Source organism: Chlamydotis macqueenii, chromosome 5, assembly GCF_036417535.1.
Source record: "Chlamydotis macqueenii isolate bChlMac1 chromosome 5, bChlMac1.mat, whole genome shotgun sequence".
Taxonomy (NCBI): Eukaryota; Metazoa; Chordata; class Aves; order Otidiformes; family Otididae; genus Chlamydotis; species Chlamydotis macqueenii.
The window spans coordinates 43,151,018-43,177,926 of record NC_141560.1 but is presented as its reverse complement, the minus strand read 5'-3'; the positions used below and the strand labels follow the sequence as shown (position 1 = coordinate 43,177,926).

The following is a 26,909-nucleotide window of genomic DNA, read 5'->3' as shown; positions in this document are numbered from 1 at the left end:
AGCCCTGCTTTGAGTGGAGCGGATGACCTCTAGAAGTCCCCTCTGATCATCATATGATGATGATCTCTCGCCTCCAGGGATTGCAACCGGGACTCCTGGACCAAATCTGAGAGGCTCTAGCTCCTCTTGGGGTCTCAAGGGAAGGAAGGAGCCAGGGCCCAAACCCACAGCAGTGGGACACAAACAGCACAGCAGCCCTGCTCCATGAACCATCATATTTAATAGTTGTTGCCATCACAGCAGATCCAGCTGAAGCACAGAGACCGCTGGCTGCAGGGACCGGGAGAGCTCTTCTACCTCCCCGGCACTTCGCGCGGCTCCCTGCTTTAGCCCTTCCCTGCCCCGCTTCTGGCGGGCACCCAGCTCTGCACAGGGGCTGAGCCCCACCGCCCTGGGGTGGCCTAGCCCTGCCACTGCCTCTGCCACCTGCAGCTGAGGGAAGAGGGGGAAAGGGGCAGAGAAAGGTTCCCCTCCCGAGGGTATAGTTACTGCAGGGAGGTATGGCGGGGCGGGGCGGGGGGATTTTTCTCTCTCCCCAGGGCACAGACACAAGAGGGAAGGGATGGGAACGGGGGCAGAGGCAGGGGTGAGCTGTCTCAGCTCATCCTGGTGCTGGCTCTGTCAGAGGAGGTACTGGGGCTCCCTCTGTCATCCCTGCCCCCGAGCCTTGTCCCCAAGGCCTGGCAGGGCAGCGATGCCTGCCCAAGGCAAGCCCATCTCCCAGGCAGGAGCCAGCACCTGGGTCTTATTTGTTGTAGCTGCTGTGTCTTCATACTGAGAGATTCCGATTCTGCCACTGCATTAAAAGTCACCCCAGAGGGATGTGACAGGAAGCTGGGCCATGGTCATAAGGAGGAGATGCTGTCACCCCAGCCTGCAGCAGGAAAGGGCCTGAGCATGCTGCTGCTGCCCACCCCTCCACCGCTCACAGGCAGGGCACCCAGCCAGTGCTTCTCCAATAGAATAAACTAAGAGTATTTTGTACAATAAACAGACTTTGTCCAGCCCTCCCCCCTCCCGTCCCCCCATAGCCCGAGGAAGGGGAGTCACAAAAAGAGGCGGCACTCCGTGCCCTGGGGAGCCCTGCCCCGGGCCCGCTCCTCCTCCAGGCTCAAAGCAGCTCTTGTCCATGCACGACACGGGGAAGGGGCGAGACCGCAGCCCTGGCTGTGCAGGAGGTACCTGTGCCAGCCCCTACTCCAGGTAGATGTCCTCCGTGGGGCACGTGTACTCCACATACTCCTTGTAGAATTGCTGAAAAGCCCTCCTGCAACACAGCACCGGGCAAAGCTGAGCACTGTTCTCCCCATGAGGCATTTACAGAGCCCTGCTTCCTTTCTCACTCTCGCTCCCTACGCTGTGGCCAGTTTGATCCTCCAGCCCCTGGCCCCTCCTGCGTTAGCACGCAGGGCTGCCATCAGAGGGGCAGGGTCTCCATCTTTGCTCTGATCCCCTGCGCAGCACATGACTTCCAGCCATCTGCCCGCAAAGCCTTGCACTGGGACTCGTTCCAGTGCTGCCAGGAATACACTGCCTGTAGCCCTGTCAGCCCTGGCTCCTGCCCCAAGCCTCTCACTTGAGGGAAGAGGTGCCAGCCTGGGGCCCATGTACCCACATGTACGGGGAGACAGCAGGATTCAGCCTGGCTGCCTTGTTCCTCCTGCCTTTCAGGAGCAAGCCTTCCCTGCCCAGCCAGGACTCACCCTACGGACTCTGCCAGTGGCTTCGTGGACTCCTCCGAGACAAAGACATGACAGGCAAATCTGTGGTCAGCAGGGTGCTTGGTGATGAACCCAAAATATCTGAGGGCAGAGAGAATGGGTGTGACTGGACCAGTAGACAAGCAGGCACTGGTACCTCAGCATCCCCAAGGCGTACCCACCATTGAATATAGGGGTTTGGGACCTACAACCCCTCCAAACCCTGGTGGCCAGCAGCTGCCATGGCCCATGCCCAGAGCTAGGATGTAATTACCATCCAAAGGCTGCTTTTGCATGAAGCTGCAGTGCTGGGATCACAGAGGAAGGGGAGCCCTCAGGACCGGGGTGCTGGGAAGCCTCCCCTTCCCTTCCCAGCCCCAGTCGTGCTGCCCACAGGGAGCAGGAAGGCAGCAAAGCCTCCGTGGCGAGCTGCTGGCGTTGGGAGCCACCCTGCACCTCCTTACTACTCACTTGTTGTTCTTTGGATGGTACCCACAAAAGGAAATGTTCTTCAGCTGGAAAAAATGGCTACACTTGTTTACCTGGGGGAGGGAGAGAGAGAGAGACACAAACTGTCAAAGCTTTCCTCCCCACATCCTGCGGGGCAGCCAGTCTCCGGCCCCTGGAAATATGCACTTGGACTGAGCGGTGAAAGGAATGGGAGCCTGATCCTGGGCTGCTACCCTCAGCAGCTTCAGGATGGCCCCAAGCACCTGCACACAGGGTGCTCTTCCAGCCAGCCCTGCTGCCTCCCACCCTGCCTGCCTTTACGTCCAGTGGGATTTGCCTGGAGGCCCTGGGTTAGGCTGTACTCAGGCTACAGTCAGTGCTACTGTTCACCCAGCCCTTCTCCCTCACTAAAAAGGCTCTCAGAAATAGCAGCAGATAGAAGGTGAATGGCTAACTTAGAACTAAATAAATCATTCAAGCCTGGGTGTTCAAAGGGTCCCAGCCAGAAATAAGAACTTACATGAGTTTAAAGAGCAACTAAGTTGATGGCATTCTTTAGATACAGGCAAGACTTGGAGAAACCCCAGCCCCGCTCTCTGCCATGGCACTCAGAGCCACTCCTGTGCCCCAGCTGTAGGGGAGGTTCCCCAACAGCTTTGCTGCAAAGCCCTCATTTGCCTCTGCCCAGCATCACACTGTGCTTTGCTAGGCTACTTAAGCAGAAGGCTAATCAGCAGCCTGCCCGAGCCAGCTAAAGAGATTACAGGGCAGATCTGGAGGACACCACTCAAAATAGCAGCAGAAGGGTTTAGGAGCAGCCGACAGATTACCAGGGTGGCTCAACTCGCAGCATCCCCATGCAGCAATGCACTTGGCAGCTGTGAGGGCATCAGCCAGCAGTACGACCCAAAGCTGGGATCCTGTGAGGCATGAGGGACCCTGATGGTGGGCCTACAACTCCACTGATGGTGTTTCTCACACCCTTAGGTGGGTGGAGATCCTCCACTTTCACATGCAAACATGACCTGTGGTACAGGGGGCAAAAGCCAGCAGCTGGGGAAGGGATGAGACAAGCAGAGAGCGGGGTGTTACCTTGCTGTGCTCCTTGGAGTCATCAGCTTTCACGGCAATCTTGACCCCACGCACGCTGATCTCCAGGACGCAGCTGGAGGGTGGGTTAAAGTGCACAGTGAGGCGGCGTGTGGTGGCAATCTGGGGGGGTGAAGACAGAGAAACAAAGCCCTGTACTCATGAGCAGTGATGGTGGCTCACCCTTTCCCTTCCCTTCCCCACTGATGTTCTGCTCTGCTGCCAGGAGAAGCAGGCACTCCTGCTCCCAGGGATGGGGTGGGACACTACCTTCTGCATGGCCGCGCACAGCACGTCGTTGCCCTTGTGATAGGGAACCTGCACCGACCCAAGGAATTTCACCCGAAACTGGTCCACCCAGTCGCTGCTCTTAGCCAGAGCTGGAAGAGAGAGCATGTGGTGGGGATCATCTTTGATGAGCAGGAACATGGGCTGAGATCCACCTCCCCTCTCCATACTCCCACCCCTGCATGTTTCCATGCCCAGAGAAGGCTTCCAGCAGCACTAGGTACCAGCTCCCAGCATCCCACCAGAAGCTGCCCATCACTCCCTGCCAGGAGCCCAGCTTAGTCCTCCCTCCATCTCCCTGCTCAGCACCAGGCTCTGCACTGCAGAGAGGATGTGGACACAAGATGGGGGACATCAGCAGGCTGCGCACAGAGGCTTGGTACCTGTTAGATGGTCTGGGTCCTTGGTGACTTCGATAGCGTAGTAGGCAGGAAAAATGCCCCGGTCGCCCGTCCGCATGTTGTATGCTTCGTACCAATAATCTTCTGCCTGCACCTCCACCAGCAAAGGATCGTCCACCTCCAGTTCCAGCTCATCCGCATGGCGAGGCACAAACCTGGGCAGGGAGGCACTAGCACCTGGCCAACCAGCAACGCTGATGGCCTTCTCACCAGCACACTGCTGGGGCAGGGGACAACACAAAACCTGCTGCCGGCCCAGGCAGGCGGCACCCTGGCGGGTGTAACTAGCCATGGGACCTGAGATGTCAAATAGAGCATCCGAGCAGGTTCAGGCTCAAAAGGCGGCAGTGCCCTGGCACCCACGGCAAGGGTATCCCTATTGCACCACCCATGCTGCTCCCCAGAGGTCCCGGCTGCTCTCAGAGGTCTCGCCCCTGCAGCAGCCTGGGAAGATTTGGTCATGGGCAGGGGATGAGCTACAGGGAGCGGTTTGGTCCCCAGGGATTCGCAAAAGCTGGAAACACTGGGGTTTGGGCTAGCCCCACCATGGTGGGAGGGCAGCATCAGCTTTCCCTTGCAAGAGGCTTAGGGCACCACTCGCGCCTGCAAGCTCACCTAAAGACGGCGCGGTGGGTCTGCTCCTGCTCCTCCCCGTTGATCATGCAGGAGAACAACCCGAAGGACTCAGCACCTGGGGACGAAGGCAGGGGTTGAGGGGTCAGTGCCATGAGGTGCCACAGGAAAGGAAGGCCTGGCTGGAGCCACCACACTGGTGCCCAGCAGTCCCTGCTGGGACCACGACCTCCCCGCACCAACCCACACAGCTGGTGTCACCAGCACTGTGGGAACAGTGGCACCATGGGAAGCCCTGCCTGCTGGGGCATGCCACCAGCTCCGGTGCTCCTCTGGGCTTGGGGAAGAGAGCGGCACTCCAGGAGGGATGCTGTCCCCCTGTGAGACCGCCCAGCCTCCCCCTCAACATGGCCATACCTCAGGCTAGCCAAAAAAGCAGCCTGGAACACCTCTGGCCTACCCTGCCTGCAACTCGCAAGGCTTTTCCAAGTTCCCCCCCAAGCCTCCCCGGCCACCAGAGACAAAGCCACAGGCTGCAGCAAGCAAAGCTGGGGCTCGCGTCTGCTGGTGGCTTTCCATCTCTGCAGCGTGCCCTCAACCCTGTACCAGGGACAGGCGGGGCTGCCCAGTCAGGCAGCCACCAGCCCGCTTTCCCCCCCAAGGCCCAGCACTCACTGGAGGAGCGTGCCCGGCCGCTCATGAAAACATTGAGGAACTTCTTAGAGAAGTGGATGTCTGCCTCGGGGGTGGAGTCCTCGGAGAGGCAGACCGAGTCGCGCTTCAGTGCATCTTCCTCATACTCCTCGCCGATGGCTGACTCGTAGGGCGAGGAGACACAGTTGTCGTAGACGGTGGCTGAGTCGCTCTCGTCGCTGTAGCCCGAGTAGCACTGCTTGAGGCTGACCAGCTCCAGCTGCACATTCTCATCCACCACCAGTGTGTACTTGACTGAGTCGTAGGAGAGGGCGCTGGTGTCTGAACTCACCGAGGCCCTCTGAAGGTTGTGCCTTGGCCGGGAGCCACTGCTCCCGCCACCGCAGGAGGCCCTGGACAGGTTCGTCTTGTCAGGGGAGGACATGTAGTCCAGCACCTCGTCCTCCTCGCTGATGGACGGGTTGGTTTTCCCTGCCAGGGCCGAATACCCAGAGGTGTCAACATCAGAGCTGATGGACATGCGGTTCTCGCTGGACTGAGACAGGAATGGCTTGTCGGTCTCCAGGGGGTCCGAGTTCTTCTGCACAGGAGTCAGGTAGATCTCCTCTGTGGCCTCCAGCCTCACGTCCGTCTGGTAGCGGATGCGGTCCCGGTGGGCCTCAGGGCCCCTCGTCGTCACCACCACCACGCTGGCGCCATGCGGTGGGGGCCGGCTGGTGGCCTGGTGTTTCTCGGGTGGCCGGGACGAGGCGACGCAGGCAGGTGCCATCTGAGTAGCTGCCGTGCGCCGGCATGGGCTCTCCGTGGACGTGCCTCGGTCTTTGGTGGAGGTTGTGCTGTTTTGGTGATTGACCTCATCACTCAGGCAAACATGGTCATGGGGAGGGGTCTGCTCACCTGGAGAGGGAGGACAGCAGCATTGACAGCCCTGCAGAGAGTGATGCTCCCTGCCAGGGAAGGTAGCCACAGATGCCATCTAGACACAAGACGGACATCACCCTGCACTCATGTGGGATGTTTTCCTCAGTCTCCCACTCTGGCACCACTTGCCCCAAGCTCCTCAGAGCCACAAAAGGCTGCAAGGAGCTGCCCCTGGCCAACAGCCCAAGAACTCACCCGTTTTCAGAGGGGACGATGACCGGGACACCCGCTCCTGCCAACTGTGCTTTTTCCCCAGAGAGTTGTTATTCAGAGTGTCCTGAGGAGAAGACAAAGCCGCCTTGTAGCCCAAACAGTAAACAGCGCGTGGCGCAGCGGCGACACCCATCCCTCCCCAGGTCCATAGCACCCCGCTCGGCTCCCCCCCAGCCTGGGCATGCGGTGTTTAGGGGGAACCCCCTGCCAGCCCCACATCTCACCACGCTGCTGCTGTGAGAGCCTGTGTGGCAGCTGAAGCAGGGTGGACAAGGAGCCAGTTGGCAGGCAGATGGCCTGGATGGATGTACTCGTCCTTCCCCCCAGGGAGATTCAGATGCAGGAGCTGGATGGTCCCAAGCCAAAAATTCAAGACCTGGAGCCTGCCTGGGCTGGGCACGCATTCTTTGCTCCCATCCTTCAGGTCCTGCCTACCTTCAGACCACCCAACGTTATTAAATGGGGGAAGTCCCAGGGGTTGTTCTGCTGCCCAGCTACTGGACAGACTGACACCTGCGACTAGAGTCATCCATACTGTGTGCATACAGGGGTACACATATGCATACACACACACACATGTATGGCTACGTATCTATATGTGCACACACACACATATACATATAGTCCACTAGCAGACGTCAATCCTCATCAGCCAGGGAGGTGAGGCAGGATCGGGCCTCCCGTGCTGCCCATGCTCGTGCGAGCTTCTGTGGGTGCTTTGCCCTGGGTGGCCAGCCATGCGTGTGCACGCGCAGGGGCACACGTGCTCAGGCTGACTGCAAGAGCCGGGGACAGGGAATAGCAGCGGTCTTCTTGCAGGGCTGGGAGAGGAGCCCTCCTGGGTCCCGAAGGCCACTGGTCCGCCTCTAACAAGGTCCCCCATCTGCAGATGGGGGACAAGTCCTCCCTGCCCACCTCCACAAGGGTGTTCTTCTCCCAGTTGCAGTAGCAGCATTTTCCACATCGTTAGTTTTTGCTCAAGTACGAAGCCCCGCTGGGGCTCCCTAGATTTTCTCACGGCCTTATCACCAGCCTGCAGCTACTACCAGCAGCGCAGGGGCTGCCGCGTCCTTACTGTGCTTCCCCACCCACGTGAAACAAGCCTTTCCCCTGAAAGTCCACCAAGTCACACGCTGCTGAACCATGGCTGCCAGATCCCTGCCTCTGCACAGGGAGGGGAGAGACCCCTGCCATGGGGCTTCGGCGACCTCCCAGCACGGTCTCCGCAAGCCCCTTCTGTGCCAAGGCAAATAACAGCACGTCCTCGCTTGCCTTTCCCAGGGACACGACGGGCCGGGACATGGGCCAGGCGAGCTGCCGCAGCGATGGCCTCTGCGTGCAGAGTACCACGGGGCCAGCACACGAGCCAGCCCGGCTGCCCAGACCAGGACAGGAGGCAGAGCCCACTGAGCCCACCCATCCTAGAGAGCTAGGGCACTCTGAGTCTGTAATGTCCAGCCAAGGGGGAGAGGCATTCACAAGGTCTTAATAAGGATGAACCTACTGGTCCCAGCAGCTATTTCTTCCCCTCTGGGAAGCTGAGGGATGTTCCCCTCACTGTCTCCAGGCCACCTGCCTGGGATGATGATCACAGAGAGCCCAGCAGCAACCGAGACATCACCAAGCCAACCTGTGGCCCCATGAGGAGAAGCTGGAGCAGAGGGTGAAACGGTGCCTTGCCTGCGCGCACCCTGCCCGGCACAAGGAGGCTGGAGGCACGGGAGGGCAGCCCAGTGCCCCGGCTGGGCATTCAAGACAGGATGTGTGGCTACTGTCCCTCTTCCCAATACCTGCAAGCCATGCCCCAGCCCCGTGCCCCCATCCCCACTGGCTCCATGCTCTTGCTGCCAGCTGCAGCAAAGCCCCCACCTCCCGTTCCCCACGTCCTCAGCTCCGGCCACACCTGTGGCCCCACAGCCTCCAGCATCCCCCTGTGAGGGGACTATCACCTCTCCACCCCAAATCCCTCTCCGCAGACCTGCTGCCACCCCTGGACACTGGTTGGGGCTGGCTGCCCAGGAAGGGAGCCCTACTGTCCCCCATCATCCCAGCTGGATGTGGCTGCCATGTGCTACTTGCTCCCCATGCAGCATGGGACAAGGCTGCCACTGTCCCCTTGTCCATTATGCTCACTGGGGCTCCCCCCCTTGCCTCCCATCCCTGCCGCCTTTGTCCGCGGTGCCAGCTGCCCCCGCGGGCGCCCATCCTGGCTCTGTGCCTTCCTCCTCCTCCTCCTCCACCTCCCACCCGTGGCCTCAGGCAGAGAGCTGGCACCAGCTGCGGTTGCCGGGCTGGTGACACCCAGCTCTGACTACTCCCCATCTGTCACCCACAGGGACACCTGCCTCTCGCTTCACGCCCCTCAGCCAAACGTCACTGCGATGAAAATCCTCCTACTTGGCAGCAGGCATGGCCCCACGCAGGGGGGTGGCAAAAAACAGCCCCGCACATCACGCATGGGTTCCTGAAGTTTGCAGGAGAGATGGGGCAAAGGGATGCCAGCTGCTGCGCAGAGGGTCAGTGTGCGGGGCACCCAAACGCTGCCTGCCCCAGGGATGCCAGCAGCCCCACAGCTGTGTGGAGTGGGCCGTCCCGGGGTAAACCATCCAAAACCTCATCCAAAATCTGAGCACGAGCCACACAACAGAACCCCCCCCGTCCTCCTGGCCACCATTTTGGGCGTTGCCGTTCTGCCTCTCAAATTTTGCACGGGGTGCTGACATGAACGCCTTTCACCGCGTTCCCACCGCCGGGCACCGGGGTGCCCGGTGTCACCATCCCGCCCCGGGGCCGCAGCCCCGCCAGCCGTTGGCCAGCGGTGCGCGCTGCCCGGCCCCGCCACGGCGGATCATTCACGCGCTCGGGTGGGACCCCACACCACACCATGCCGCGCTTGCTCCATCCCCACGGGGTCCTTTCCCCGCTCCCACTTTGCCCCTGCCCCACGGCGCTCCGCCAGGCCCCACGGCCACTGCGGGGGACACGGCTCTGTCCCGCCACAGCGATGCCCCTTCCCTCCCCACCTCGGGGATGCAAGAAGGACCCACCCGGCCCCTAAGCCCCCCCCGGACCGTGCCCCCCGGGCCTGCAGGCCGCTCCCCCTGGCTTTGCAGCAGGGACCCAGCCCACGCCGCGACCGGCCCGGGGATGCGGTTGGCGGCGGGTGGAGACTCCCGGGGTGGGCGCGGGGTCCGTCCCCCCCACCGAGGGCGGAGACCCCCGAGGCCGCCATCCCTCCCTCCATCCCTCCTAGACAAAAGTCCCCGCCGGCAGGAGCATCCGGCCCCTTCCTCCTCATCCCCGGACCGCTCCCCACCCCCCGGCCCGGCCTCACCTGGCTGCGAGGCACCTGCGGGAAGAGGTTGAGAGTTGTGGGTCTCTTCGGCCGGTAGACATCGGTGGTCCCGGCCGGGGGCTCCTTCTGCAGCGGCTCGGGCGCCGTCTGCTCCTCGGCCGGCCCGTCCCCCGCCGCGTCGATGAGGTCGAGCTGGAGCATCTCCGCCTGCAGCCGCCCGGCCTCCCCGCCGCCGCCCGCCGCCCGGGCCCCGCCGCCCGCCCGGCTCACATGGCTCTGCCGGGATTAGCGACCGCGATCAGGCCACCGGCAGCGGGGGAGGGAACGGGGGGAGGGAGGGAACGGGGAGGGGGGTGGGGGGGGGGGGCGGCAGCCGCCGCGCCTCCCGCCGGGGCCGGGGAAAACGGGGGAAGGCGGGGGCCGGTGCAGCCGCATCAGCACCCGGCGGCCTCTTCCTTTTAAAGGGGCAGGGATGTTATTCCCGTGTTATTCCCGAGGCCCCGCGCCCCCTCCCCGCCTCCCCAGGCCCCGTCCTTGCTCGCTGCCCCCCGGGGAGGGGATGCCCCCGTTATCACCTGCGGCACAACGGGCACGAATGCGCGCACCCATGTTTTGTCTCGAGACAACAGGGGCGTTTTTTAACAGTGAGAGCAATCACCCACTGAAACAACCTCCCCAGGGAGGAGGTGGTGGAGTCCGAGACAAGAGTGGATGAAGCGCCAGACAGTCTCATCCAGGCTGCCTTTCCCATCAAAGGTTGGATTCGGTGATCTTCCAAAGTCCCTTTCAGCCTGGGCTGCCCTACAATTCTTCCCCCCAAGGCAGAACCCTGTCTTGGTTCCTGGCCTGGCAACTGGGACTCCTACAAGCACACAATCCTTTTGGTTGGAGGTTTGGTCCAACCCCTGCCTGCGGCAGGTCCCTCAGGGCCTTGCCCATCACACAGGAATCACATCACGGACAGAGAACCCAGCAGCGCGTTGGGCACTGGTGCCAGTGCTGCACTACTACTGCTTTTTCTCACCACGGGGTTGACAATTTCACCATGCACCTCTGAGAGGAGTCAGGCTCCTTCTTCCCTGTAACTCCCATTAGGCAGCCGAGCACAGCAGTTACACCCCCCTTGGCCTCCTCATCTCCAACAAGTCTCTTCTCATAGATCCTGCATTTGCCCATATTGGGATGTGCAGCCATGCAGAAAGGGTAGAGAGAATCATAGAATAGTTTGGGTTGGAAGGGACCTTTAAAGGTCATCTAGCCCAACCCCCCTGCAAGGAAGGGGACATCTCCAACCAGATCATGTTGCTCAGAGCCCCATTCAACCTGGCCTTGGATGTTTCCAGGGATGGGGCATCCACCACCTCTCTGGGCAACCTGTTCCACCACCCTCAGTGTAAAAAAAACTCTTCCTAATAAAAAAATTATTCCTAATCCAGTCTGAATCTACATCCTTCTATTTCAAAACCATTACCCCTTGTCCTATCACAACAGGCCCTGCTAAAAAGTTTCCCTCTCCTTCTTTCCTGTAGGTACCCTTTAGATACTGGAAGACCACAATAAGGTCTCCCCAGAGCCTTCTCTTCTCCAGGCTGAACAGCCCCAACTCTCTCAGCCTGTCCCCATAGGAGAGCTGCTCCAGCCCTCTGATCATCTTTGTGGCCTCCTCTGGATTCTCTCCAACAGGCCCACGTCCTCCTTATGTCGGGGACTCCAGAGCTGGACACAGTACTCCAGGTGAGGTCTCGCCAGAGTGGGGCAGAGTGTGACAAGCTGGCAGCCTGGCACTGGCTTTCCAGTCACCTGCTGGCAGTGGCTGTGCTGTGGCCAGGAGCAGCCCCACTCCTTTCCCTTGCACCCTTGGAGCAAGGTGGCCACCATGGCCTGCAATCACCCACTGCGAGGAGCAGATGCCCTTGTGACTGCGTTGCTGGGCAAAGAAGCACCAATGTCCCCCCACGTGTGCAGGTGTTTAAAGGTCAGCGCTTTCCCTCCCAAGCCATCTTCCTTGCAGTAAATGGAGCTTGTACATGCACAGGTTGCTGCAGCCAGCAAGAAAGGCTGCAACTTGGCACTAGCGAGCTGAATTCCCCGTGTCATCAGCTGTTTGTGGTGACTGGAAAGCTCGTCAGCAGGCAGGGGTGGTGAAGGGCATTTTTTGCAGCTGATGCCATCTGTGTCTCTGGCTGCACGAAGGATGCCCTTTGAGCCGTGGGAGAAGAAAGCCCCAGCAGCTCTGGCAGCCCCTCCAAGCGCTCTCACTGCTACCAGCTCCTAAACTGTTGGACTAAAGTCAGCACAGGCTGACACATCTCCAGCACAGGCTGCCTTTAGGCTCTGCCTGCTGCAGGCACAGTACGACCTCTCTCATGGGGACCATTGCACCCCAGAGTCCTGGCTGCACTCCTGGCAGGCACCGGGTGAGCGCTGCCACCAAAACCCATCCTCTCAAGGCTTTAAACATTTAACTCCCTTGTTTTTAACGTTAGCCTTCGTGCAACAAGTTTTGTGTTTCCGTGGCAGATCCCACCAGTTGCTTGTGGCAAATCACATGGATTTTAACAAGGAAGCAGAAGCGAAGGAAAAGAATGAGGAGGAAATGCCGGCTAAATAGATCGTACCTAGCTAAGGTCAGCGTGCTCTAGTCAGCTAGTGACGCTCAACCTAGGCTGCTAATGATGCTGCTTGAGCAATCCTGTAGCTGTAGCGATCACTCAGAAAACTCACAGAGGATGGAAAGTCCCAAAAGGATGCAGAAAAGCAAAACAGTACCCGCTTTGAAGAAAAGGAAGCCCTAGGCAGGATTCAAGGTTCAATAGCGAGGAGGAAGCTACAGCCACCGCAGGTACTTATTAACGGACTGTGCCACAACAAAGTGGATTTGAAACCAAATAGCAATACATCACTGTGCCGTCTGAGCGGGACCTGCGGTCATCTGCAAAGCAAGGGTAGGGACTAGATGTTGGGAAGCCTTTCTAACTGGAAGGACACTGCCCCACCAGCACAAGCTGCCTCGGGAGCCATCTGGCAACAAGTTCGTGTAACCTAAGGCCAGCCTGGGGATGCTCATGCCTCAGTGCAGACATGATGGCAAGGTGACTTCCCAAAGTCCCTTCAGCCTGCCCGTGAATGGCCACGATGCTGGCGCGCTCCTCCTGCGGCTACCTCCCACCCACACAGTACCATCCCAATGTCAAGAAGTCCCAGCATCCAGCAACTGGTGGTCTCTGATGATCCTGATGCTGTAGTCCACGGGCCCCAGGAGAGCTGGAGCAGCTCGAGGCCTGCTGCAGTTGGGAGGTACTGGGAGCACCCCTGGGAGCACTGGTCTAGCCAAGGGACCTGCCTGCCTGAGGGCTGCTGCTGACCCCAGGAAGGGATGGATGCTGCTCGCTTCCCTAGGAATGAAAGGCTCTTGCAAGAGGAAGGGGTGATACGCAAGATGTTGCTTTGGTGACCTTGGTCCCTACCCGCTATGGTCAAGCAGGCGAAAGGCTCTTCCCTGCTCCCCCACCCCTGCAGCCTTCCCTGTCAGAGGAGGAGTGACAAAACCTTCAGCTGGGAAAAGCATTTATGAGGGTGGGGAAGCAAGGGGGACCTGCCAAGCAGAGGGGACAACTGAGTCCCCTCTCCTTGCCACCCAGCTGTCACTGCTTTGCTCCCGGCTTCAAAGCCCCAGGAGAAGACTCTTTGCCCACAGCCTGGTTCAGCCTCCGAAAAGCTGCCCGGAGCGAGCAGTCGCCTTCCTGTGTATCGGTTGCTCCTGGCCGGTACAGCCGGCTCCCTGCTGTCCCTGGATCAGCAGGTTGGCTGGCTCGTGGCGGCTGTTTCCCCCTTTGCAGTGGGTCCCGCTGGCCTTCCGACTGCCAGCAGGATCAGTGACGGTGAACATCAAGGAGGAAGCGTGGCGTTTCTAGCAGTGTCATCATGCTGGAAAACCAAAGTGTTTTGTTTTCTTTCTCCACGTATCTGTATCTTCATGGCTGGTTCAGGCATTTTCATGCAGGCCACGAAGGATCAGCACAGCCCTGTATCGGCTCTTTTCCTTTGGGCACTTGTTCTCGTGCTCACAGGTATTTCCAAGAAGGGTATTTCTTCTTTTTTTTTTTTTCATTCCTGTATTAACCATTTTCCGCAGCTCCTGGAATAAGGATGAGGTGCCAAGCTTTTATTAACCACAGTATGGTTGTTTGCTGGGATCCATCTTGCTGAAGTCAGCGACAGTCACCTCAGATTTCCAAGCCACCAAACCAAGACCAAGCCCTGGTGCTTCTGTTGCAACTGTCCCTCTCAACGCGCCCGAGGGCCCCACTGGAGCCAGCTGCCATTTGGGAGGCAGGAGTGACGTCCCTCGTTCCAGCAGCTCCCGCTCCTCCCCAGCTGACCTCCCGCTCTGCTTCCCTGCTGAGCGCTCTCCCCAGCCCGCCCCGTGCTTCGCCTTCTGTTTTCCTTCACCCGGGACTTCTTGTTGAAGTTAAGGGGTCTTTCACCCACATTTGGGAATATTCCTCATCCTTAGGATGTGGCCTCCCACCCATGAGGTGCAGTCCTCGTGGTCATACAGAGTTCCCTCTTGCACAAACATCAGTCTACGCCTCCTTGCAGTTCCTGTGTGTCTCAGCCACTATTTCTGGCAAGCTGCTAAAACAGCCAACAATGAAGTCATCTCTGTTTTTCCAGGACTGAAAAAAAAAAAACAACCCAAACCTCACCTCTGTTTGGGTGTTGGACTCCACACCAGCCGCCTGTTCCTGCCATGGGGTTTTGCTGCTGAGGGGCTCTGGAGACTCGCCGCCAGGTCAGGAAGCTGAAAGTGGCTGGGTGCCCCCAGCCCCACGGCTCACTGCACTCCCCAGAGCCTCTGTGTCCCCCTTCCCCGTTGCTCTCGGCTCCAGTGTGATCTGGTGAGCTGGCACCGGGCTTCTTCCAACCACCCGCTGTGGCAGAGGTGACTGGAGCCAACCTTCCATCCCGCACACCTCGGCCACTCTGCGGCACCAGGAGCTCGATGCAGGCAGGGCATCAGCGCGGGGCCCCCCTGCCCTCGGCGTTGGGCTGACTGGCCAAGCCAGCCGTTTCCACGTGATGCAATTAGCTGGCTGATGCTGGCTGCGGGTCATTACTGATTTGCTGGCCCCCATGCCGCACGCAGACCTGGCCAAGCCGCTCCCTCTGGGCCTGGCTGCTTCCATCAGGCAGATCCTGCAGCCCCGAGCTTGCTCTGGACGGTGACGGGGTTGGAAGGCTCCCTGGCTCACGCCTTCAACAGCTAAGGTTGAAAAGCCCCTCTCGCCACCTTTGCTGTCACCACTTTTGGTTCTGCTCCTCGGGCAATCCTCTGTGTCTCATACAAACCATTTGGACATATTTCTAGCAGGCATTTTTTTCTGAGCCTGGTAGGCTTCTTCCTTTGCTGTGTTTATGAACAGCTCACTGCTTCCCCGGGGGCAGCCTCGCATCCCCCTGCCACCCCAGCAGACTCTCAGTGCAGCCGGGCATTTGTGCACAGCAGCTCCGAGCTGTCCCCAGGGAAGGCACGGGGCTTGCTGCCGGAGCCGGAGCAAACGCTCTACTGAGGGTCAGGTCACAGCATCGCAGCGCAGGGACAGGAGCAGGGGGAGGCTGTGGCTGGAGCAGAGATGTGGAGCAGCAGCTCCGTCACTGGGAGCAGCCAAGCTTCTGCCGGGAAGGTCCCAAATTAGACCAGGGAGCACAGCAGGACACCTTCACCTCCCACGGATGAGGTCTGCCTGTACCCTCCTGCCTGCAACAAGGGATTCCTAACACCACAAATTTTAATTTTAAACTTTCTAATTTTAAATCTGCGACAAATTCTCCTGCCTTTCCCCTCCTCGCTGGGTCTTCATCAGTTTTGCAGAGGAAATATTTCTCCTGAGGAACAAAATGATTCTCAAGCCATTTGCTTGCTACTCCAGCATTTGCATCCCTTTGGCATGAAACAAGCTGGCAAAATGCAGAATCCCTGCACATTTCCAAATCCTCAGTTTATCTCCATAGCCTCAGTTTATCTCCCATGGCCTTCTCGGGCAGTTCAAATAGCGGGGTGAATCCTGTCAGGGTGTCCACAGTGTGCCCCAGGGTGCTGAACATGGATGGGAGACTCACCTGCAGCATCTGCCCAGGCTTCAGAGCTCCCATTTTTATTTCACCTGCTGAGGTCGGAGCCACCTCCTCCATCCATGTGTCACCAGCCTCCAAGTCTCCCACCTCCTAAACGCCCGAGGACAGCTCTTGCTAAAGGCAGCTAGCAAGCCAGAAGGAATACCTCGGGCGAGCAGAGGAGAGCTATCGTCGTGCCAGCCCAGCCGCACCTCCAGGCCTAGGGAACAGGAGGCACAGCCCACACCAGCCCTTTGGCGCCACGTCACATGCGTCCTCGCTTCCCAAGGATGCTCAGTGGGTGCCAGAGGCTCACTGGCCATCCTGCTCAAATGGGGGGTATGCTGCTGGTTGCACCCGAATGCTTAGGCTCATCCCTGAGGAACAAACTGAAACCTCTCCAACACAGTGGGAACCAAAAGGCACTGGCTTTGAGATGATTTTTTTTGTCCCCTGGCTTTGCCTGTCTCAGAAAGGGTCTGTGCTGCGGTGAGGAGAGGGCACTCTGGGGTGGAGGGGATTGGGGTCGTGGCAATGGGGCACCTTGAGGAATCATTGCTGGCTTGGGGATCTGGTGGTCCAGCATAAGACCTGATAGCCCTGCCTACCCCACCAGCATGCTCTACCTGTCCCCATCCCCATCCCCATTGCACTCACCCGGGTGGCCAGGCTCTCCTTGCAGTGCAGGCTGATTCCACACTCGTCGGTGATCTCGGAGAGGTCTTCATCCTCAAACTCCTCGAGGCTGATGTCATGGGTGAGCCTGGAGGGAGTGGAGACGGGGTGGTCACCCGCTGCGCAGGCGGCTGGCAGGAGGGTGCAGGGCAATGTGCTGCCTGTGGTCAGGGAGCAGCACTGCCCCCCCCGGGAGAGGCTCTCCTGGTCTTTACTGGGAAGAAAGACTGGGAAAGGGGCTCCTTCCAGAGGGGATGGATCTGTCTCCACCAAATCGCCAGGCTTGGCATGGTCTGTGGCTGTGGGGAGGGAGGAGGAGTGTGCCCCAAACCAGCCCCTGCCTGACTGAAGGCAGCAGGGAGGTGCAAGTTGGGAGAGCATGGGACAGACAGCACAGCCAGCCCTGTCCCAGGAGGTTCGGGTCCTGCCATCCCAGGGAGGCTCTGGGGTTGTCACAGCTGGGCACAGACACTCAGAGGGGCAAAGTCCAGGATTAAAAGGGAGGGGAAGGGCTGGAAGTCCTGGCACGCACAGTTGGAGGATGGACCTGCTGGGACCAGTGGCCACACCAAGACCCACAGACATGCAGACACTGCAAACCCACTGGCCATTCCACACCCAGCCCCTGAGCCGCAGCTGGGAGGGATGTCCCGGCCCAGGTGCCTGCAGTAAGAGAGGGCAGTGATTTCCCTTTGCACCAAAATCAGTCCCCAGGGTGACTGCGGACATCCCTGCGGCCATCGGTGCTGCTGAACCCGCCCTGCCAAGTGCACCTGCGTGGCCTCACAGGTCCTTTTTGGCTGTCAGCCCCACAGGCTCATTACACCCCTTTAAAAAGTTTACAGAGATCCCCTTTCAGCGGCTGGAAACGTGCTGATGAGTGGGCTCCTCGCCTGCTTGCTTGCGTCCCCAGGGAGACAGCGAGGCGCTCCCAGCCTCTACGCATTAAAGCATTTATCCGTGCCGGTACCGCAACGCTCCTCTCGCTTATTCATTACCACGGGGGTAAATAAAAGAGCCTAGCTCGAAAGTCCTCTGCCAACCAGCTCAGCCCCTCGAGTTTTGTCTAAAATGCCCACAGGTACTGCTTTGCGTGCTGCTGTTTCCATTTGCTCCCAGCTCCTTGGACTGGGAGGTGCTCAGGTGGAAGCGCGATGCCGAGCTCGGCACCCCTATCCGGCTTGGCCCTCACCAGTGGGGAAGGAAGGAGGAGGGTATTTTGTGACCTGCAGAGCTCCCACCCTTGCTTTAAGCATCGCTCACACACCTTGGGGCTCCCCCACCCGCAACGACACCAAGCCAGTGCTATGGAGGGGCAACATCTCCCTTGTCCCAGACCCCAGCGGGGGGATGGAGCAGGAGAAGCAGCATCTCCCCTCCATATTTCTGAGGACCCCACCAGCACTGGGCTCTCTGGGGTGAAGAAGGCTGGGAACAGCTGCGCCCATGGGGGCAGCCCCTGCAAGATGAATCAGGGAGGGGGCACGGACTGCTCCCCCATCTCCTGCTGCTGAGCAGGAGGCTCGTGATGAGCCTTCAAGGCACAAATTGATTTCTTCTCCGGTTACGCTGGTCGCCAGGGTGGTGGGATGCCATCAGCCGCTAATGCTCAGGGCCTCCAGCCGCCATGGCGCAGCAGCGCAGTGGGAGCTGCGGGGTCACGGTGAGGGGCACCACGTCGTCGAGGGGCTGGTGGGGGCTCCTGGGCTCTGCAGGAGCAGCTGGGGTGGGCGGCAGTGCTCCCTGCTCCGAGATGGGTTCGGGCAGCCCTGCTCACGCTCTCAGGGCCGGGGAGACGAGGTGCAGCTCTCCAGCACCAGCCCTGCCTGCAGATGCAGGTGTGTGGCAGGATGCGTCCGGCTGCCTTTGCCGCTCTGGCGCCCGGCTGCCGCGCAGCTCCCTGTGCAGCCAGGAAAACTTTGGGCTCGATTGGGTGCCAAGTTTGCTCCTGTCCTGCAGCCATTGCTCGCAGAGAAGGGCGATGTGCCCAGGGGTGAGGGGCTGCCCCTTGCCCCCCTGCACGCCCATGGGGACAGCAACCCCCCCTCCCCAAGGCCCAGCCGGTCCCCTACCATTTCTCCCACTGATCTTCCAGCCAGCTCTCCTCCTCGGTGCTTGACTCCATTTTCAAGGGCAGCTGCATTGAGGAGGACCCCCTTTCGCTGGGGGACACGCTCCCACCCCAAGGAAGACCCCCAGGCCCCGGAGTGAGGAAGATGACAGCCAAGCCCCGGGCGCCTGCTGCCCCTTCGCCTGCCCCGGCGCAGTCTGTGACTGCCAGTGCTGCTCTGTCTCCTCACTGCGCAACCTAGGGAAGCTCATTAAAAATAGATGGAATCAGCTGTCCTAGAGGGGGGAAAAAAAAAAAAAAACAACCCAACCAAACCTCCCCAGCTGAGCCAGTGCCAAGTCCCTGCACTCTGCCGGGGATGCTGACTGCCTCTGCCTGCCAGCCAGCCAGCCCAGCTTCTGGTCCTGCTCCAGTGCCCGCTCCCCAGCACCCGCAGCGGGCACGGGCATCTGGTTACCCCGGCACGGACGCCCACGCTACCCAGCCTCCTCCTCCTCTTGCCCTTGCAGCATCGTCAGCCGAGCCAAGGATGAGGGGCTCTCTGCCTCACTGCAGGAGACGAGAGCATCCATCTGGCATCTCACCAGGTTGAGTGGGGACCCACTCACCAGCGGCTGGCAGGCTGCAGACCGTGAGCCTCTCCGAGGCACCCACCATGATTTTGAGATGTGGACAGGGTATCCCCATGCCCACAGGCACTGCTCTGGCACCCATTGGAGCTGCACACCACTGCTGCCCGTCGCAGCACTGCCCTCCTGCCCCGTGCTGGCACCCACCCCAAGAGCTCTCCTTGTCCCCCCCAGCCCAGGTGACAGGTGCATCTCCCACGAGCCCAACCAGCACTGCCAGCTGCTCAGGACCCAGCTTCGCCCCCAGCCAGATTGTAGCGGGTGATGTTCACAGGAATCCAGCTCCCTGTGTGGCCCGGATCGCTCCGCTGAGTTAACCTGTTGCTGGCTCTTGTCCCATCAGTGCTGTGCCACCGGCGAATGACACTCGTGGTACTGCGTTCATTGTCTCTCAGATCCCCGATCATGGTATCCAGGGCTCCATCTTCCCTATCACTAGCTCTGCCTGGAGGCACCTTGTCTGCTTGAAACCTCCTCGCTTAATGCCATGAATAAAGAAATCTCTGTCTCTGTATTACTCCCGTCCTTTTCTCCTCGCACCTGGGTGCTCCAGGACTTCCTAGGAGACGGAAGGCTCTCCGTTATCGCCCCCGCTCCCTGTGCCGGAAACACCCCTGCCTTTCTGTCTTGCTTCTCAAAGAGGCTTAAAATGCCAACAAAATGGAAGAGTTCTGACTCCCCTCAGCTCCATCATTGGCAGCAGAAGTCCAAGCAGGACCTACACATGTATTTTGGCCAATTTCCCTCTCTGGTGGCAGCAGCGGAGGCGTGGGTGCCACCTGCATGTAGCTGCAGGTGGGCATCACGGCTCGCAGGTACGTGGGAGGTTGCCCCCGGCCATGAGGGTCTGCAGAGGTTACGGGTGCTTTCCTGAAGTACGTGCTGAGAGGGCTGGCAGCCCTGCTGAATGCATGAGAACTGATAAACTCAGGACACCCGGGAACTGCAAGTGAGGGAGCACAGGCGGGTGCGTGAGTGGAGGCAGACGTTACCTGCCCTTAGCAGGGGCAGCTTGATTGCCATCCTAATAACGGCCTTGGCTGCTGCACCTGCCTCGACTCCATCCCCTGCCAGGGAAAAGGGGGTTTCCAGCATCGCCTCCCCACTGCCTCTGCGCAGGATTTCCCACGTGAGGCCTTGGCCAGGGCACCACACCACGACGGAGCCAGGGGCTCCAACAAGCCCGGCTGCCCAGGCCGTACCCTGATGCTCCACTCCCAGGCAGTGCTCTCTGGAAGTCCTGTAACCAGCATCAGTGGGAAAAACAGTACTATCCCACATTTGGCTGGGCCAGGGTTTTTATTTCCATCATAAGAGCCACAGAGACTCTTTTGTACAAACCAAGGAGAAGGTGCCTCTCTCTCTCCATCAGGATAAGACAGACCTTTCACCTCCCCTCACAAGAAGATAGGTAGCCCCACTCTGACACCCAGCTCGTTGCCTCCAAACAGGCTCTTCTGATGGCTCCAGATGGCCGTGGCAGACACAGAAAACAACCCATAGCGCTGGGATTGATTTTTGCCTCAGCCTGAAGGTGCTTCCTTGAACTTCCCAAGGAGACGGAGGAGTGTCCTCCTCCCAGAGATCTCACCCCCTCCCAAGGCCCCAGCAACAGCACAGGATGGCTGTGGCTTCCCACAGGGCTCCCCGAGGAGCGGGGTACTTTCCCCCTCTCTCCTGACGCATGCAAATAACTCCCTAAGCTTTTCCTCCTCCAGGAGCTTTCCTGCCCCAGCAGCTAGGTTGATGCTCTTTGCTTTTATCAGGGAAACCAGAAGGAGACTGGGGAGATCGGTCACTGACCCCCAGGTCCCAGTTACATCAGAGCCATGCTCCTGGGGGCAGCTGTCTTTTAAAATGCTGTTGTTCTTCTCACAGTGAGCAGCTACCTCTGGAGGTCCTCCTGGCTAAAGGAGGGCTCACCTCACCATCCTTCTCCTCCCGCCTCCGCTCAGACAATACCAATCCATCACCAGCAATGAGGACCTGCTGGACTACCATCTCTGGCCACCGCAGCTTCAGATCCCAGCCCAGCAGGCCACTTGCTGGCCAGGACCAAGTCTGCCTCAATTCAAACCATTTGATCACCTAAAGCTTGGGCTGGCCCATTGCTCCTCAGGGAGCTGGAAGAGTGGGGGCACGTACCAGACAGCAGAAAAGCTGGAATACCTCGTCCTGCAAGCAGCAAGCCTGGGCAGAGGGCAGGGCTCACCCAGGAGATCACCACCAGCTGCGGGCTGAGCCCTCACACTGAGCCATGCTCACCATTGCCAGCTCCAATTCGGTCGCGAGGGCCTCACTGAGTGCCCCATGGCAGGAACGCAAGACCTGGGACAGGCACAACCCAAGCTATGCCACGTAGCGCAGCTCGTAGATGTTTCACAAGCAGGGCTCCCTCCTCACACAATGCTCCCTGCCACCACATCACCTCTGGTCTGCCAGACCCTGACCCAGGCTCAGGGGCATCACTGGCATCTCCTTCCACTTCAAGGCTCACACCCCAAGCTCAGTGCCTGGGCAAGATCTTGCACCCCTGCCTCAACTCCCCAGCTTTCTGCCCGGCTGCAGGGCCTCCCCCACGGAGGTCGGTTCAGCCCCGGGACACGCTGCCAGCATGCTGGGCTCCCTTTCCGAAGGTCTGAGGCACAGCAAGAAGCAGCACCTCATTCTCCCTCCGGGAGCCTCGCTGTTTGCTGGGGACCAGCAGGATGCCTGGGGGACACTTGCTGCATCCAGGACAGCGCTGGCTGGCGAGCCTGATCATCTCACGGGCCCAGAGGTGCTCGGCAGCTCAACCTCTGGCCCCCAGCTCGGTGGCAAAGCCCCTTCTCCGTGGTGGACGTTTCCAGAGGCAGCATTTAATCACTCAATTTGCAGGGTTTACCCAGCCATGTTGCAACAGCTCCCAGCAGCTCTCGCAGGCAGTGCTGCAATAAGAGGAGCTGCTGAAGCCCTCGGAGCTGACTGGCAAAGGGGCTTTGGGAGCAGAGCCCTTCGAGGGGGTACATCGCCTGAACTCTGCCACGGCTCCGCTGCACCTGCCTGCTTCCTCACAGGGACCCTCTGGCCCCCGAGCATCAGGGGCTGGGGCCTGCCAGAGGCAGGTGTGAGCTCAGCCGCAGCCCAAAGCGTGGACCAGCCCTTCCTCTCCCTCCTCAAAATTTTGCCACACAAAGCAATTGGTCCTGATCCCCCTTCCTCAGACGGCTCCCTGCAGCACCCCCGGGTGCCAGCGGTGATCAGAGAGCAATGGCTGACAATGGCACGGCCGCCAGAAGCAGGAGCCTTCCTCGGACGGCAGGGGAACAACACTGGGCGCTGCACCCCTCGGCAGCGGCACAGCTCCCTTGCCCACCCAGCGCATCCCCACCCCAGAGCTGCTCATAGTAGGCACCGGAGGCTCCGAACCCCCCCAGCTCCCACAGGTCAGCACCTTCAGCCATCCCTGGCCTGGCCCGTGCCATCGTGAGCAGCTTTGTTGGGTTTCCGAGGAGAGACAGCCCCCCGCGTCCCAAATCGATGGGAGCACTTGGTGGTTGCCGAGAGGATCAATTCTGGCACCCTCCCACCGTCTCACCTGGGATTCCTGTTTCACAGGGTTGGGAAGGGAGTGGGAGCACCTGGGATTTCTAGGAAAGGGCTAGAAAAAGGCTTTCCTGGGGATGGGGAAGGAGATGAAGCTGTTTTTTTTCCATGAGAGAGAGGTGTTTGAAGAGGAAAAAGGTAAGGAGGTGGGGGGGTTGGAGGGGAACATGGGGCCAAGCAGGGGGCTGGTGGAAGCTGCAATGGTATGTGGGGTGCGGGTCAACACTGGGGGGAAGCCTGAAGCAACATACGGGGTGGGCGGGCTGAGCAGTGATGTGGGGGCTGGACTGACGTACGCGGTGGGGGTTCAGTGGTGCCAGGGGTGGGGGGGCTGAAGGGATAGGTGGGGGGGCTGGGGTGGGGGGCCGAAGGGGTGCTCGGGGAGGAGGCAGAAGCGCTGGAGGGGAGGGGGAGGGGGCGGGGGGGTTGCAGCAGACGGGGAGCGTTTCCCGGGGCGGGGGGCAGGGGCAGCCCCGCGGGGCTCCCGAGGGGTGGGGGGCGGCCAGTACCTGAAATTGGGGGGCGAGGCGAGGTGCAGGCCCAGGAAGGGGGAGGAGGCGGGCGGGGATGCGGCTCCTTTCTCTCGCTCCGCCATTCCGTGGCTCTCTCCATGCAGGCGGAGGGCGGGCGAGGGGGAGGGAGGCAGGGAAGGAAGGATGGAGGGAGGGGGATGCTGGCGGTGCTGGCGGGGAGGGACATACCTGCCGCCGGGGCGGGGAGGAGGTGTGGGGGGTGGGGGGGGGCAGCCCGGGGGCTCCTTCCCGCGGCCCCTCGGCGGCAGCTGCAGGACAGATGCAGCCGCAGCTGGAGGCGCCCCCCCAACCCCGCACCCCATCCCCAGTCGCAGCGCAGGGGTCCTGGGGGAAACGCCGGCCCCAGTGGGGCAGATGTGCCCACAGCCGGACCGACCCCCTTCCTCACAGCTGTGTCCGCAGCTGGAGGCAGCGCCCCGCCCCCGGGCAGATGTGCCGCGGGTGGCGACATGACCGGGGTGCCCCCCAGGCCCAGGCGTTACCGGCTGGCAGAGGGGGCAGGCAGAGCCCCTGGGCAGGGGGCTGGGGACGCAGGGGCCCCTTGCCGGGATCTCCCCCGCAGCGGGGACGAGCCTGCAGGCAGCGGGAGCGTCAGCTGCAGCCAGGCCGCGCTTCCCCACCCGCGGCGGGTTCGCAGCGCCTGCCTGGCAACAGGTCTGGCAGCCCCAGCACAGACCCCGGCCCGGCTGAAGGGGGACAGGGTTGCGAGCACAGCAAGGGGAACTCAAAAAGCAGCTTGTACACACGGTCCACAGGTGCAAAGGGGGAAAAAGCCCACATCTTGAGGTTGCAGAACAGGCAGACCCCCTCTTGCATCCAGCTGCATCCCAGGGAGCATCTTCTCTTGGGTGATCGCTCTTTGCTGCTGCCCTTCCCCACCAGCCCGAGCGGCAGGTTTCTCTCCCCCCACCTCTCCTCCCCGTGCTTTTCTCTCTGAAAACCGTGCAGGTTGTGCTGTGCACAGAAGTGGACAACATCAGTATTGTTACATCCCAAGGCGGCTTCTGTACCTGAAGAGAAGAACTTTTCATATCCCCTGCACGCACACCGTGCTCCCAATTTCTGCCTGTGACAGTTCTGGATGGGGTGGGTGGCACTGCTTTAGCTGTCCAAACTTTGAAGATACATCAGGTCCCTTCAGCATCTCTCAAATCGCAGAGCTGACAGTCATTGAGGCAACGGTATTAGCTCTTGGCCGAGGGCCAGGGCGTCAGCTGCTCCTCCAGAGAAGAGCAAGCAGAGCCCTCCAAGGCACACAGCCCTGCTCTCTCTTGGGAATCTCGGTCTCCTGCCAGATAAACTCAAAAGAGATGTTACTCCCGGGCCAGCGTGGAAACAAGCACACACCCACAGGGTCACCACACACAGGTACCCCTGCGGCAGCCTCCTGAGGTGAGGTAGCTATCCCTTTGACAGTTTGGATGCACGGTCTGAAGTGTCTTACATGCAGGACCCACAAGACTCACCAGCGTCCATTCAGGCACTGGGAGACCTTTGACACAATTCCATCTCAAAGCATAAACCCCAGCTACCAAAACACAATTCCTCTGCAGCATGGCTGTGTTTGGCATCTGACCTGGGGCAGAAGGTAAGGTTGCTGCCTCTCCTCCAGCCTGGCAGGAGACCCACTTTGGCCTTTCCGGCTGTGCTACTGCTGGTCACATCTATCGCCTTATTTGTAGGGTACAGCCCATGGCCTCTGGGAGAGTGCATGTACTTCTCATTCAAAATAGAGGCTAAGCTTCTGTCCTAGCCTGTGTCTCTGCTCACAAGGCATCTGCTGTCTTTTTTTTGTCTTTCAAATTGTCCAGTTGATCATCAGGTTCACTTCAGAGCAGCTGTTCTCAGCCTTAAGTTAAACCTGAGGAAAGGTTGTGCTGAGAGGTTTTCTTGCTTCTCTCCCCTGGGGTGAACCACCTGATCTCCCCCTAGATGCAGTTGTGATGCCAGACTAGCACTCTGCTCTCCATCAGCCATCCTTCTCACTGCTCCCGCTTCCCCTCTGCCTCAATGGCCACGGCTCTGGCTCCCATCTCTTCACATCCAGGTGCGCTTTCTGCGTTCAAACCTTTCAGCCAGCCCCTCCTGAAGCTGCTTCCAGCTCCTGCTTTGTGCAGACAGAAGAGATACAGGGGAAGGGAATTTCCCCAACCACCAGCACAGGGAGCAGGCAATCATTCTCTGCTAGAAATCCAAGGCTAGCCAGTTTCCATCCTTAGCCACACCACCGTCACTCCTTTGACAGGGAGAACAGATGTTCTGGCCAGCACAGAGAAGGAGCCTCAAACCCGACCTCTCCAGGTTCAATTTACATTACAATGCTCTGCGTAGAGAAAGCTGGACTGAATTTGCTGTCATCCCAGCTCTTCATCTTCTAGGGCACAGGCTGATACTTCAAAAAGGTTTTGTCATGTACAAGCCACTTCAAGCACCGAAGTATGACTTCCTCAAGCCCACGAGGTCCTTGCTGGAGACAAGAGATCAACTGAGCAACAGTGTGAACCTTGACTGCACCTCACTCAGTTAACCAACGCTCCGTACACATTTGCTCTCTATAGACCAGACATGCCCTTTTATCTCCAGCACCTCTTTGAAACACTCTACTCTGCATCTTCAAAAACTGCCTTTTGTGCCTCAAACTTACCAAACAAATTAGGCTCCAAATTTTAAATGCTTACATAAGCAAAATGTTTTAAAATTGTGTCTTAGCTTTGTTGGGTTGTTTGTAATAATTGCTTAACTGGTGTTATCTCAACATACCCAGCTGAGGCTAAGGCTCTAACTTCTGTTCTAGATGAGCCCCATCACGAAACCTGGATGAGAAATGTCACGGCTACATGCGGTTCCTAAAGTCCTGCTGGTTACTAAGAAAATAATGTACCTCTCGTAATTCTCCAAAGATAAAAAAAAAAAAAAAGGGGTTCCAGTAACTGGGTCTACACAGGAGCACTGAGGAGGATGGCACAGTGCACAGCAGAACTTTACTCCAACTGCATCCTAGCTAGTTACTAGACTGCTAAGTCGCGGTGTTTTTAGTATCAGTTCATGACTTAGCTGAAGAACCGCAAGAGAAAAGGCTCTATCGCTGACAGGAGAGCCATGTTGAACAGTGTTCACCACTGTTCAGAACTCTGCAGCACTTCTTTGCACCTTCTCAGCCAAGAGGAGCCTCTTCAGGTCCTGGGGACCATCCTGAAAGCCACTGCTCTCACAGCATCAAACCCCAATTGCTCTCTCTTCCAGGCAGCGCTCACCCCGTGCCTGCTTTGGGGGTGCCTGTATCTTGTCAGGTATGGCCACTCAGCCCCAGAAAAGCTGTTATCCTAGGAAATGGAAATCCCTAAACTGGCACCCATGTCATGGTGCTTCATTATCTTAGCCTCCCGCAACCCTCTGCTCCTTCCTGAAGATGGTATCTTCTCTAAAGGTTATTGATGGCTTTTTCCTTCCCCAAGAACTGGACAAGCCCTTTTGAACTCAAACTGTTAGCACCCACAAATTAGGAAAAGCTTGCCACAGAAACATCTATGCAAGGAAGGCGCAGCCTTTTCCAATCTGCCATCTTGTAGTTTAATCCAGCACGCCCAATCCTAAATGGCACCGAAAACAGCAAACAATCATCCCACACACCTCTGTCGCACAGTTTCACACACCTTTATAATTTCCACTGGGAAAAGGTACCAGAGTGGATGAATCCCAGCTGACTTAAGAGGTT

The 26,909-nt window shown here is 59.3% G+C and overlaps 1 protein-coding gene across 2 annotated transcripts; it reads right to left on the bottom strand.

The window, feature by feature from the left end:
- Window positions 1-201: 201 nt before the first annotated feature.
- Window positions 202-23,284, bottom strand: MAPK8IP1 (mitogen-activated protein kinase 8 interacting protein 1). Of its 2 annotated transcripts, XM_086749587.1 has the most exons (12): window positions 23,171-23,284; window positions 16,359-16,464; window positions 9,624-9,860; window positions 6,272-6,353; window positions 5,177-6,052; window positions 4,544-4,619; window positions 3,911-4,083; window positions 3,510-3,619; window positions 3,243-3,362; window positions 2,172-2,242; window positions 1,704-1,802; window positions 202-1,267 (listed from the first exon to the last, which is right to left on the bottom strand). In XM_086749587.1, the coding sequence occupies exons 1-12, from the start codon at window positions 23,254-23,256 to the stop codon at window positions 1,195-1,197; spliced, it is 2,109 nt and encodes a 702-aa protein (XP_086605713.1). In that variant the 5' UTR covers window positions 23,257-23,284; the 3' UTR covers window positions 202-1,194. The 2 variants fall into 2 exon arrangements, with proteins under 2 accessions (XP_086605713.1, XP_086605712.1); XM_086749586.1 differs by lacking the exons at window positions 16,359-16,464; window positions 23,171-23,284 and having other exon boundaries at window positions 202-874; window positions 1,183-1,267; window positions 9,624-9,895.
- Between the last annotated feature and the right edge of the window lie 3,625 nt (window positions 23,285-26,909).